Source organism: Cicer arietinum, chromosome 6 (assembly GCF_000331145.2).
Source record: "Cicer arietinum cultivar CDC Frontier isolate Library 1 chromosome 6, Cicar.CDCFrontier_v2.0, whole genome shotgun sequence".
In the NCBI taxonomy this organism is placed as follows: Eukaryota; Viridiplantae; Streptophyta; class Magnoliopsida; order Fabales; family Fabaceae; genus Cicer; species Cicer arietinum.
In genome coordinates, this window is record NC_021165.2 from 52,699,371 (window position 1) to 52,713,865 (window position 14,495).

General features: G+C 35.2%; 1 protein-coding gene across 1 annotated transcript; it reads right to left on the bottom strand.

Annotated features, from left to right (window-relative positions):
* Positions 1-1,888: 1,888 nt before the first annotated feature.
* On the bottom strand, positions 1,889-2,338 carry LOC140920774 (uncharacterized). Its single transcript, XM_073369605.1, has one exon. It carries the CDS (start codon positions 2,336-2,338, stop codon positions 1,889-1,891), a length of 450 nt encoding a protein of 149 aa, XP_073225706.1.
* Positions 2,339-14,495: the final 12,157 nt, after the last annotated feature.

Sequence of the window (14,495 nt, forward strand, 5' to 3'; positions counted from 1 at the left end):
TTCCTTTCCAAAAGCAAGCAATCATAATTATTAATTTCCCGTCATCCAACCAACGAGCTAACTATAATTTGTGTGGGGAAAAACTCTTACCTTGGTCGGCTTTCTTCATAGTACAAAGCTCTTGACCCCAAGAAGTTTTTCACAAGAAAAAAGAAGTTCCAATCTTTTGATGCACGAAGATGAGGAGGTGTGAAGGTGATGGTGGCTAGGGTTTCTGTATTCCTTTCTATTTACAGAATCTTGTCTGTAAAAGCTTTGTGAATTAGGGTTTGTGATGGTTGCTAGGGTTTCAGTATTTTTTTCTACTTATAATTGTTGAGAATAGAAAAATTGTGGAGGGAGAATAAAAGGGAGAAAATATCACTTTTTTTGTTAACCTTGATCATAAAAAAAATAAGCCACAACTCCTTAACCCAAGTTTCTACTCATTCATATGGGTTGGGTCACACCAAGCCACAAACCCTTAGCCTAAATTCTTTTTGCTCTAAAAAAACTCATCTACATGAAATATATATATATATATAAACTCCACCATTGATAAAATAATTCTTACTAACAACTTTAACAACTTTATCGACTACAATAAGTCGAACAAGGCAAATAATTCTCACACATAATTTAATACTAAAAAAACAATTATAGGTCCTAATTATTTTAAATAATAAATTTAGAGGGTGTTACAATACTAACCCCGTTAAAAATAGTTATGCACTCGAAACTAGTGAGACATGAAAAGGTTAGGGTAGAGCTCTTAAATCTTTTCCTCCAATTCCCAAGTTGCATATTCGTTTGGCCCTAAATCACCTTGATCAAGGGGATCTGCTTGCCTCGTAGGTGCTTAGTAGTCCTATCTCCAATAATCAGTGGTGGAACTACAAAGGAAATGTTCTTCTTCAATTGGATATCATCTGGCATGATAATACGGGAAGGATCAATCGTGTACTTCCTCAGTTGTGACACATGGAATACATTGTGCAGTTTGGCTAGACTCAACGGCAAGGAATGTTGATAAGCTACAAGTCCCACACGTCAAAGGATCTAGTATGGGCCAATGAATTTAGGAGTGAGCTTCTTAGACTTCAGTGCCCTACCAAGTCCAATATTAGGTGTCACTCTAAATAAAATACATGTTCACCCTCTTGAAACTGTAGAGGTTTCCACCGTTGGTCGGCATAACTCTTTTGTCTGCTTTGTGTTGTCTTCATCCTTTCTTGGATCAAACAAACCTTATATGTGGTTTGTTGTACCAATTATGGCCCCACAATTAGGTTCTCACCATCCTGATACCAACACAAAGGGGTTTGGCACTTACACCCATACAGAGCCTCATAGGTGTCATCCCAATGCTCGCATGATAGTTGTTATTATAGGTTAACTGAACCAGAGGCAACATATTATCCCAACTTCTTCACTCATCTGACACACACGCTTTCAAGAAATCCTCCAAGTTTTGAATAGTCCTTTATGTTTGTCCATTAATTTGAGGATGATAGGCCGAACTCAATCTCAACTTAGTACCCAACGCCTCATGTAATGCTCCCCACAAACGAGAAATAAACTTCGGATCTCTATGTTACACAATGTTGGATGGTACCCTATGTAGTCCAACAATCTCGGCAATGTAGATCTCTGCAAACTTAGTCACGTCATAAGTAGTCCTAACGTGTATGAAATGGGCAGTTTTGGTCAACCTGTTGACAATCATGTAAATGGAATCAAACATTCGTTGGGTCTTAGGAAACGCTACCATTAAATCCATGGATATACTATCTCATTTCCATATTGGTAAATCTAATGACCTTAGTAGTCCCTATGGCTTCTATGCTCTACCTTAGTATATCTACTTAGTATTCTGCTACTAGTTTCTTTGTTGCCGCCACCAAAACACCTACTTAAGGTCTTTATACATTTTGGTGGTACCATGGTGAATACTCAGCTTGCTTTTATGGGTCTCATCCAAGATAGTCCTCCTCAATTCTGTATTGTTGTGTATACAAACACGTCCATTACATCTCACAATATCGTTTGGGCCCACCTTGAATTCAGGTGCCTTGCCGACCTCGATCAATTTTCTTTTCTCTAAAGTTAACACGTCTATCACTTGGAGAACTTTAAGTTCATTCATCAATTTACTATCTATAATAATCATTTCATAGTGCACTTTCCTCAATGAAGAATCCAAATTAAGATCCAAGTCACGAAACTTCTCTAACAACTCCAACCCATTCACTGTTACGAACGAGAGATGAACCCACTTCCTACGTAGGGCATCAACCACCACATTTTCTATCCATGGATGGTAATGCAAGATGATGTTATAATCTTTAATAAACTTCATCCATCTCTTCTACCTAATGTTAAGCTACTTTTGATCAAACAAGTATTTCAAACTCTTATGGTCATTGAATACATCAAAACTACACCCATATAGATAATGTCTCCAAATTTTCAATAGGAAGACAATTGTTGCTAACTCTAAGTCATGAGTGGGATAATTCTTTTCATGCAACTTCAATTGCCTTGAAGCATAGGCCACTACTTGTTTGTTATGCATCAATACACAACCCAAACCCTAACATGAAGCATCATAAAAAACTCTGTAAGGCTTTTCTGGTTGTGGCAACACTAACACTAGGGACGTAGTTAGTTTCTCTCTCATCACTTGGAACTTTTCTCACACACCTCCGTACATGCATAAATCTGGTTCTTCTTCGTAAGGTGTTTCAATGGAGCAACAATCTTAGCAAATCCCTCAATAAATCTCCTATCGTACCCAACCAAGCCCAAAAAACTTATAATCTTTGTGACTATATGCGACAGTTTCCATGCCATCATGGCTTCTACCTTGGATGGATCGACAACAATACCTTCCTTAGAAATTACATGTCCCAAGAACTTCACTTCTTCCAATCAAAATTCACATTTCCCTATATTGGCATATAATTGCTACTCTTTCAGTACTCACAAAACTTTACAAAGTTGTTCCTCATGTTCCTCTCGACACTTGGAATAGATCACGATGTCATCAATAAAGATCACCATAAACTTGTATAAGAACGGACAAAAGATATTGTTCATAAAATCCATGAAGATAGTTGACGCATTGGTCACTCCGAAGGGCACCACCAAGTACTCATAGTGCCTTGACTTGGATATATCATCTTTTTTTCACCAGAATCTGATGGTACCTTGAATTTAAATCAATCTTAGAAAACACATATGCTCTTTTGAGTTGGTCAATTAAATCATCAATATGAGGGTATGTAGTCTCTTTTATTTTATTTTGACTTTGTTGAGTTATCGGTAATCAACACATAGTCTCGACTTTCTATCCTTCTTCTTGACCAAGAATACGGGGGTTCCCTATGGTGACAAACTAGGCCGAATGAATTGCTTAAACCAGAGGTTTTCCAGTTGGTTCTTATTTCTGATAGCTCTAAGGGGTAATTTTGTAAGGAGCCATAGAAATAGGTCCAGTACCCAGAATAACATCGATAGAAAATTCGACATCGCGAACTAGGGGTAGTCCTGGTACATCTGGTGGGAAGACTTCAGAGAAACCCCTCACCATTGGGATATCATCGACAACAACCTCTGGATTCATATTGATTGAATTGAGAAAAACATATTTCTGAACTCCCTATCAAGAGAAAACTTCAGTCTGTTGACTGAAAGGAACTTCAAACTATCGGGATTCGGAAATATCACATTCCATCGAGCAAAGTCTAACAGGATGTAGTTTTTAGACAACCAATCCATTCTTAGAACTACTCCTAGATGTTTTAGAGAAATACAAATTAAATCGATCTTAAAATTCATTTTAAACACATTCAGCAGACTTTGCAAGCACGCCGAACTACATTTACTAGTTCAATAGAGGATAGGGTAACCACTAAATTGAATGGTAAGGTAATGACATCTAGTTGGAGCGAATCCACCTAGTCTAACAAAAATGAACAAGTGTGTTGCTCCAGAACCCCATAACTAAATGAAAAGGTAGTGTTTGATTGCTACCTGACGTCTTGTTGGTCCACCAATAGCACCTCTATTCAGGTGACCTTGTTTCATGATCTCCACTTTTTTGCACTTCTCTACCAGCACCTATATTAATGTATCTCAAGGGGCCCCACAGACTCCTAAATCTCACACATGAGTGATTCGCTGTCGCACACGGGTCAAATACAATTGATAAAATGTAAATGTAAATAGAGGTAATAACTCGAATAGTTTCGCAAGAACTTTTGATATAATAATAACTGAATTGAAAATTGAAATTAAAAAGGAGCTTTTTAGATTTTTGATTTAACAGATAAGCAAAACGATTAATCCACTTATTCGAGTTTCAGACCTATCACATATTCTATCAATGAGTTTAATTTCTAATTTGTGATTCTATTCTTATTTGACTATAGAATTGATCAAACAAGCGTAATCAATCTTATGTGAATTTGGTTTCTTTGATTGGATTAAACTTCACAATCATCAAAATATTACAATTAACGATCAAGCGTCGCAGAATTATAATTAAATTAAATTAGAAACTGAAACCAAATTATGTCAAATAAATTTAATCAATCCTATTGAAATTTAATTTAAGCAATCATAATATCAATATAATCAAATAAAGAAGAATAGAATCATGAATCGGAATTAACAGTGTAACCTGAATCTCAAGGTGTTGATGAAACTCTAAACTCGTGGATTAATCTTGTAAGATTAGCCTTCCATGAAATTAAAATAAAAACTGTTTATTTCTTGTAGCAATTTAAATCCTAATTTTTCCGTCCGTAGAAAAGAAACAAAACTGCCAATATATAGTAATTTATATTGGGCTTTAGGGTTTAGGGTTTAAAAACAAGTGACCCGCTAATTAAAATTATTACAAAAGTCAAGATTATGAAATCTACGATTTAGGCCTAGAAATATTCGGAATTGGTCTTTTCTTCCAACACAAAGGTTGTAGCTCGGATTTTTAGCTTTTCAATGCCTACTCATATGTGTTAATCCGATATCCAGAGCTCAAGTTATGACCTACAGAGCGAGAAAGAGTCAAAATACAAATAATAAAATTAAAATGCAAATAATAAAATTATAATTCAAATTCGACCCAAAGTTTAGAAACAAACTAAAAATATTAATCTAAGCTATAAAGAGCTTTTAAAATACCAAACTAGAAAGCTAGAAACATGTGCCCAAATGCTATGATCAAATTCTCCCACACTTAAACTTTTACACTCCGAGCAAAATAATGCATGCGATTCCAAATATTCTTATGAATACAAATTGGTGAGAGAAAAAAAAAATTCTAGTTTAAGGAAATCATGAATAGTTTTGTTATCACAACCAAGACAAACAAGAGGACAAGTTAACTAAAGAATGCATCATAAGTAATAAACTAAAGAATGCATCATAAGTAATAGAGTCCTCCCATGATATAAAATTCTCTCAAAGTGTTTACACTCAAAGTGTTTGAGCTACTGTTTACACTCAAAGCACATCATGAAAGCTAGCACTACCATAGACTTGACAAGCCTCTATAATCCATATTTGAAACACACGCAGATAATGATAAAAAAATTCTTTATTTAGGTTGTAACGTGGCCAAGGTAAGGTAAGATAATCCTAAGGAGACTAGGGCTGAAAATCAAAGAGGATAAAGGGGTAATAATTAAGAGAGAAAAACAGCATTAAAAAGTAACTCAGCAAAACATCATTGACTTTTATTTTCACACTCTCTTTGCTCACAACACAACCCTTTTTCCTCATATATTTTTTTTTTCATTTCTTTTTCATAAACCTCAAATTTAAACAAACAAGTTGAGCACCCCTACACTTATGTAAGGAAAGACTCCTTTATCCCCCCAAGATTGAGTTAATTCATTGTTTTTTACTTTTAGGCTTGTAATGAGCTATATAACAAAGAATTGGGTAATTAGGCTCAAAGGGGTTTAAACAAATGGATAACTGTAGAGTAGGCTTATTTGGCTAGTAGCTTAATCAGAAACAAATGCCTATATCATTTCAATATATGCATGCAGACAAGAGTCAAGTCAAGTTCTGGCGTAACTAGCAGTCATGAGTGAGATAACACACAAGAAAAAAAAAGATGGAAAAATGTATTCCATTCATAATAAGACTAAAAAATCTCACAAATATTAATTACTTATCACAAATGATACACAATTTAGCATTTTAATCCAATTTATTTTACCAATAATGCAAAAATACTATTCAATCATGTCAGCCCAAACAAACTCTCAACATATACAACCATAAAATCTGTGAAAAAGCATGCAGTGCAATGCCCATTTTTATTTATTTATTTATTTATTTATTTTTATTTATTTTTCTGTTTTTTTGTTTTTTGAAATATAACAAATAAAATCCTAAATGATACCCCCACACTTAAATTACACATTGTCCTCAATGAAAGTAACAAATATAAAATAAGAGTAATTAAAGAAATGGAACTCCCTATTTAAACTTCAGTGTAGGTGGGCTTTTTTGAGGAGAATTCTTCTATGGTAGCATCTTCAAGCACAAAGCTCTCATGGAATAGCTTGAGGATTTGTCCATTTACTTTGAACATTTTCTCGGTGTTTTTACTTTTTATCTCCACTGCACCATGAGGAAAAATGTTAGTAACAACAAAAGGGTCAATCCACTTCGATCGAAGTTTTCCAGCCATAAATTTCAAACGGGAGTTGAACAAAAAAACTTTTTGGCCAATGGAAAATTTCTTCCTAGAAATCATCTTATCATGATTGTAGTTAGTTTTCTCTTTATAGATGCGAGAGTTCTTGTAAGCTTCAAGTCTAAGCTCTTCAAGTTGTTGCAATTGAAGCTTTCTCTCTAAACCTACTTTCTCCATCTCAAGGTTACAACTCTTGATTGCCCAATAATCACGGTGCTCTATTTCCACTAGGAGGTGGCATGCCTTACCAAACACAAGTCGATAAGGGGACATCCCTATTGGTGTTTTATAGGTTGTTCTATGAGCCCAAGAGCTTCTTCAAGTCGGTGGCTCTAGTATTTCCTTTTTGGTTGCACCATCTTTTCTAAGATCTGTTTGATTTCCTTATTTGAGACTTCAGCTTGCCCATTAGTCTGGGGATGATAAGGTGTAAAAACTATGTGCACAAACCCATACTTCCGAAGCAAAGCTTCCATGGTGCGGTTGCTAAAATGAGTGCCTTGATCACTTATGATGGCTCGGGGTACTCCAAACCTGCAAAAAATATTTGATCTGATAAAACCTGCAACAACTTTAGAATCATTAGTCCTAGTGGGTATTGCTTCCACCCACTTCGAAACATAATCAACAACTAGTAAAATATAGACATAAGATAAGATACAGGAAAAGGGCCCATAAAGTCAATGCCCCACATATCAAATTCTTCACTGAAAAGCATAGATTGTTGAGACATCTCACTCGTACGATTGATTGTTGTTATTGTTATTTGGCAATGTTCTCAAGTTTTGTAAGTCTCAAAAGCATCTTTAAAAAAAGTGGGCCAAAATGTCTTCCAGTTTGAGAGGCATGACAAAAATGAAGAATGGATTGAGCCTCGTGATGGGAAACACATCGCCTAATCACCTGGTCACTACAGAATTGCTACAGATATGGATCATCCCACACATAGTATTTGGAATCACTTTTAAGTTTGTGTATTTTTGTTCGGGATGCATCTGAAGGAAAGACTCCAACAACTAGATAATTAACTAAATCAGCAAACAAGGAGTTACCTCACGCAACTGTAGCAGTTGCTCATCAGGGAAGTCATCTTGATGAGGATGAGGTCCTCATCCATTTCTATTCTGCTCAAATGATTTGCCACCAAATTTTCAGCTTCACTCTTATCTTTAATCTCTAAAATCAAATTCTTGGAGTAACAACATCCATCGGATCAATCGCGGTTTTGCTTCTGGTTTCTTCAACAAGAACTTCAAAGTCGCATGGTCAGTAAAAACAACTACGTTCAAACCTAACAAATATGATCTAAACTTATCAAGTGGAAAAACAATAGCTAAAAGCATAATAAATACACATGGGCAGCCTTACCAACCCTTTGTGCAAGGACTGCTCCCACTGCATAGTTAGATGCGTCACACATAATTTCAAAAGGGATGATCCAATTGGGTGGCTGAATTAGGGGAGTATAGGTCAGTGTTGCCTTTAAGAAATCAAATGCCTTCTTGCATTTGACAGCGGAAGAGCTATCTTGCTAAATCCTTGATAAAGCGCCTGTAAAAACTTGCATGGCCAAGAAAAGAACGAATCTCGCTGATGCAAGACGGGTAAGACAAATTAGAAATCACATCAATTTTGGCAGGGTCCACTTCAATCCCATTTTTAGAGATCACATGTCCCAAAACTATGCCTTGTTCAACCATAAAATGACATTTTTCATAATTCAGCACAAGGTTAGTTTCAATACATCTATGCAAAACTCTATCTAAATTGTTCAAGCATGCATCAAATGAGGAACCATACACAGTAAAACCATCCATGAAAACTTCAATACAATTTTCTATCAAGTTAGGGAATATACTAATCATGCAACGTTGGAAAGTGTCAGGAGCATCACATAGGCCAAAGGGCATCCTCCTGTAGGAAGATGTGCCAAAAGGACAAGTGAACGTGGTCTTTTCTTGGTCCTCTAGTGCAATATGGATATGAAAATAACCATAAAAACCATCAAGAAAACAATAATGTGACTTACCAGCCAATCGTTCAAGCATCTGATCAAAGAATGGTAAAGGAAAATGGTCATTTCTAGTTGTGTGGTTTTAGTCTACTATAATCGGTGCATACTCTCCAACTATTATGCACTCCTGTGGGGATAAGTTCATTATTTTCATTTTTAATCACTGTGAGTCCAATTTTCTTAGGGACTATCTGCACCGGACTCGCCCATTGACTATCAGAGATGAGGTATATAAAGCCTGCTTGCAAGAGCTTGGTCACTTCTTATTTTACAACATCCAAAATTAATGGGTTAAGTAGCCTTTGGGGATGTTTGACTGATTTTACCCCGTCCTCCAATAGTATCCTATGCATACACATGGATGGGCTAATACTAGGAATATCAGTCAAGGTCCATTTGATTGCCTTCCTGTGCTTTCTCAAAATCTTCAATAGCTTATCTTCTTGTTCATCTTCAAGTTTGGCTGAAATAATCGCAGGTAACTTGTCACTTCCTTCTAAATATGCATATTTCAAATTTTCAGGAAGGGGTTTAAGCTCCATAGTCGGTGGTTGTTCAATGGAAGGTACAACACCAGTGGCCGAAGCTAATTCTGCAAAATCAATTATGTTAGTAAAAATATCAATATCAGCACAATGATCAACCTGCAAGACAGCTTTGATCTCAGCACACACAGAGCACAATTGAGTATATGTACAAGCTTCACAAGTATAAGTATCATCAAAACCAAACAATGAAGGAAAGTCAGTAGCAAACATATCGGGGTAAGTATCATCAACCAAATTAGCAAGCAATTCAATTTGAAAAATAGAATGCTCTTCCATGGGGTGTTTCATAGCATCAAAGTTGTTAAATTTTACAATGCTATCAGCAAATTCCATGGATAGAGTTCCAACATGCACATCAACTTTTGTTCTAGAAGTTTTCATGAATGGTCTGCCTAAGATGATAGGCGCCCTGTTGGACTTATTCTCTCCCTCCATGTCCAGAATGTAAAAATCTGCAGAAAATATCAATTCATTAACTCAAACAAGTACATCATCCACAAGTCCAGCAGGACGAGCATTGCTTCTGTTCGCCAATTGAATGGTAACACATGTACTATGTAAAGGTCCAAGAGCAAGAGAGTTAAAAATAGATGTAGACATAACATTAATGGAAGCTCCTAAATCTAACATAGCATTTTCCAATTGACTATTGTCTATGGTACATGGAATGGAAAAAGTTCTTGGATTGTTGCATTTCTGAGGCATGGGATGAATTAGGGCTGAAACATTTCGCCCCCTGTTTACTCTTTCATTACCTTTTAACTTTCTCTTGTGCGTGCACAAATCTTCTAGAAATTTTGCATATCTTGGAATCTGTTTAATTGCTTCAAGAAGGGGAATGTTCACTTCCACCTTCGTAAATGTATCTAGGATCTCGTTGTCCCTATCTGCCTCGTCTATTTTCTTAGTCTTCACTACCCTTTGAGGAAAAGGAAGTTGTATATTTTGCTCAACATCAACAGTTTAAAATATCAAAGTATCCTCAATAACCTTGTTATTTTTCACTGCAGTTTCAGGTACCTTTGGTATTTCAACAGCTTTCCCATACCTCAATGTAATTGCACTGACATTGGGAGTATTTGGATTTACTAGTGACTGTGCAGGAAATTGGTTTGACCCCTGAGTCTGAAATTGATTGATTGAAGTGGCTAGCTGAACAATCTTTGTTTCTAAATTTTGAATGGTGGAATATGTTCTTTGTTGAAATTGGAGATTCTTGACAGCCATCTGCTTAACGAGGTCCTCTAATGAAGGTGCATTGTTTTGCTGCTAAGGAATATTTTGTTGCTGCTGCCTAGGTTGTTGTTGTGCAGATGAATTCCCCCATCTCAAGTTGGGATGGTTTCTCCAACCAGGATTGTACCTGTTAGATTATAAATCATAGTTGGCTTGAGGATTGTATATATTTGCCGCATATGCTTGAGGAGCATCAATAATTGGATCTTCTTGCAATGTAGGACATGAATCTGAAGGATGCTCTAGAGAAGTACAAATACCACAGACCACTGCTTGAGTTTTACCTATTGCTAATTTTTTTACTAAAGATGTAAGCTCATCAAGTTTTCCTTCTAAATTCTTGTGTGATGAAGCTTGAATTTCATTCACACCCTTTGTCAACACTGTTGAATTGCTTCTAGTAGTAAACTGCTAAGAATTAATCGACATGTTCTCAATCAAAGTCCTTGCCACTTCTGGGGTCTTATGCCAAGTGTTCCCCTACTAGCAGCATCCAAAATGCTTCTATTCATAGGTAGAAAGCCTTCATAAAAATATTGGATGAGCAATTGTTCAGAAATCTGGTGATGAGGACAGCTTGACACTAATTTCTTCAATCTCTCCCAATACTCATGTAGTGATTCCCTGTCAATCTACCTGATGCCACATATTTCTTTTTTGATTGAAGCAGCTCTTGAGGCAGGGAATAATTTTTCTAGAAACAATATCTTGAGTTCATTCCAACTTGTAACAGAACCTGGTTGAAGGTAATATAACCAGTCCTTGGCAGCATCTTGGAGTGAAAATGGGAAGGCTCTCAGCTTAATGTGGTCTTCTGTGACTCCTTGAGGCTTCATGGTAAAACACACAACATGGAATTCCTTCAAGTGTTTGTAGGGATCCTCACCTGCAAGACCATTAAACTTTGAAAGCAAGTGTATTAAACCAGATTTAAGTTCAAATGGTACAATAACTTCAGAATATGTAATACATAGTGCATTATAATTGACATTAGGAGCAACAAGTTGTCTTAAGGTTCTATTATTCGCATCAGCCTTATTTTGCAACAAGTTGACAATTTCAGTATTTTACTTTAACTCGTTAACACTAGCAGCTCTATTAAGTCTACAACGTAAATAAAATTTCCTATCTATTTCAGGTTCAAGAGAATGAAGATTCATAAAACTAGCCCTAGTCATGCATCATCATAACAATGCAATGCAAAATAACAATTCTGAAAATTCCAACAATATCCCTAATGCACAAGTATTTGTTTCTTTATGACTCCGAGTAATCAATTGTGAATTTCTTTCTCTATGACTCGGAGTAATCAAGTGTGAATTGCATGTTTTTGTGGTTTTTTTGTTGTGCACACATTGTTTCTATATATAGTGTAAAATCTAAACAGGTGTAATTTTATTTTCAATATTTGTAACAATATTGCATAAGATCTTTGAAAATGCGTATCTTATTTCAAGATTCAAATTTTTTTTTTGAAAAGATTATTTCAAGATTTAGTAAAATAAGCATTAATTACTCAACAATAATTAATTTTTCAAACAAAAAAAAAACAAATAAACATCCATTATGACATTGACACTTAATAAGATTTAATTATTTTTTAACATGATATCGGGTATAAAATATAAATTAAATTATTTTTGAAATTATATGTTAAAAATATTCCGGTAGTAAAAGATATTTTTTGTTATTTTACAAAAGTAACATATTATCAATACAAGAAGTTTTCAATTATGTGACACTTGGCCTACGACGGATCTGAAATAACCGCCCTGATCACCACTTTGTGACGGTTCTTGGGGCGGTTTTTGTCAATCGCCACCGCCGTTTAAAGCACAAATAACCCAACGTTTCATTTTCCACCCTCACCATCACTTTGCGACGGTTCCTGTGGTGGTTTTTTTCAACCGTTGTCGCCGTTTAAAGCACAAATAATCCCGCCTTTCATTTCCAGATTTTGTACTCTCCTTTCTTACTCCCGCGTATATTCCTTTCTCAGCCCCGCGTGTGTTCCTTTCTCAACTCTAAAATTTCTGAAAACCCCCAAATCTCTCAATCTTTGTCAACGCTGAAGGAAACGAATTCAACTTTGAAGAAAAACGAAGTCACATCTGTCAAAGAAGGTGATTTATCATCTTGGAAAAAAAATCAACTATTGCAAAAGGTAATGTCTCAATCTATCATTTTCTCAAATTTCTAAAAGTGAAAAACGAAAACAGATAACTCTAATGGCACTGTTTTTCACTTCGATCTTTGACGAAAACTAATAACCCTTTCTTTGTGTTATAATGGCTTGGATTATAATAATCATGTGTGTGCTTGTTACTGATTTAAATGCTATGAATGAACTTTTCAGTGGATGATGAAATGCATCACGGGGATTCTATTCATTTGGGGGAAAGTCACTTTAGTTTTTAGTATATTGCTTATGCTTGAATATAGGTTATACTAAATTTTGGTGTTTCTAAAAACTTGGATTGTTTTCAGTTAGTTTAGCTTTGTGAGTGCGTTTATGCTAATTCTAACTTTCAATTAGTTTAGCTTTTTGATTGTATTTGAAATTTGTGGTTGAACTGTCTGAGTGTGGTTATGCTAATCCTAACTTTCAATTAGTTTAGCTTTCTGGTTGTATCCTATAATTTATGGCTGAATTGTGTGGTTATACTAATTCTAATTTGTGGCTGAACTGTGTACTTATGCTGATCCTAATTTGTGACTGAACTGTGTGCTTATGCTAATCCTAATATGTGACTGAACTGTGCACAAATTTAATTACAAGATGTTATAATTTTGTAGAATTGTGTAGGGGAATGTAAATAAACGAAAACAGATAACTCTATCATTTTCTCAAATTTCTAAAAGTGAAAAACGAAAACAGATAACTCTAATGGCACTGTTTTTCACTTCGATCTTTGACGAAAACTAATAACCCTTTCTTTGTGTTATAATGGCTTGGATTATAATAATCATGTGTGTGCTTGTTACTGATTTAAATGCTATGAATGAACTTTTCAGTGGATGATGAAATGCATCACGGGGATTCTATTCATTTGGGGGAAAGTCACTTTAGTTTTTAGTATATTGCTTATGCTTGAATATAGGTTATACTAAATTTTGGTGTTTCTAAAAACTTGGATTGTTTTCAGTTAGTTTAGCTTTGTGAGTGCGTTTATGCTAATTCTAACTTTCAATTAGTTTAGCTTTTTGATTGTATTTGAAATTTGTGGTTGAACTGTCTGAGTGTGGTTATGCTAATCCTAACTTTCAATTAGTTTAGCTTTCTGGTTGTATCCTATAATTTATGGCTGAATTGTGTGGTTATACTAATTCTAATTTGTGGCTGAACTGTGTACTTATGCTGATCCTAATTTGTGACTGAACTGTGTGCTTATGCTAATCCTAATATGTGACTGAACTGTGCACAAATTTAATTACAAGATGTTATAATTTTGTAGAATTGTGTAGGGGAATGTAAATAAACAATAAATCCATCAAAGGATTGAAGATTAAATGTGCATAGGAATGATGATTTTTTCACAAAAATAAAACCACCAAATTCCTAAAATTCCCCTATATTTTATAGTGATCAATTGAATTCCATGATGTTAAATGAAAATTACAAGTGGGAAACTTCAATTTGCCGGTATGTTTACTTGTACAAAAAATTAATACCATAAAGAACAAAACACACAAAGGTGCAAGTTTGCCATTGTTTATTCAAATTGGCATACAGTTTAACAATGTATATCAAATACCACCAGAAAAAAATAAATGGCCGCACTTAAACAAATTTATAAAGACCGTGTATTAATCAAACTGAATTTAAGACCATGTATTAATCAAAATGAATTTGTGGAAAGGACAAATAAAAAAGCAATTTTAATATTTTATTGTGCCTTGAGGGCAGGCTTATCTGACCTGGACTTTGATCTTCAAAGACAACACATGCAAGGTCTACACTATTTTCGGATTGCCAGCCCACTTGATAACTTGTCCATGACCA

What these genes read in the sequence shown, in the direction of transcription:
- LOC140920774 (XM_073369605.1), bottom strand. Translation starts at nt 2,338, where the DNA reads ATGAAGTTTATTAAAGATTATAACATCATCTTGCATTACCATCCATGG.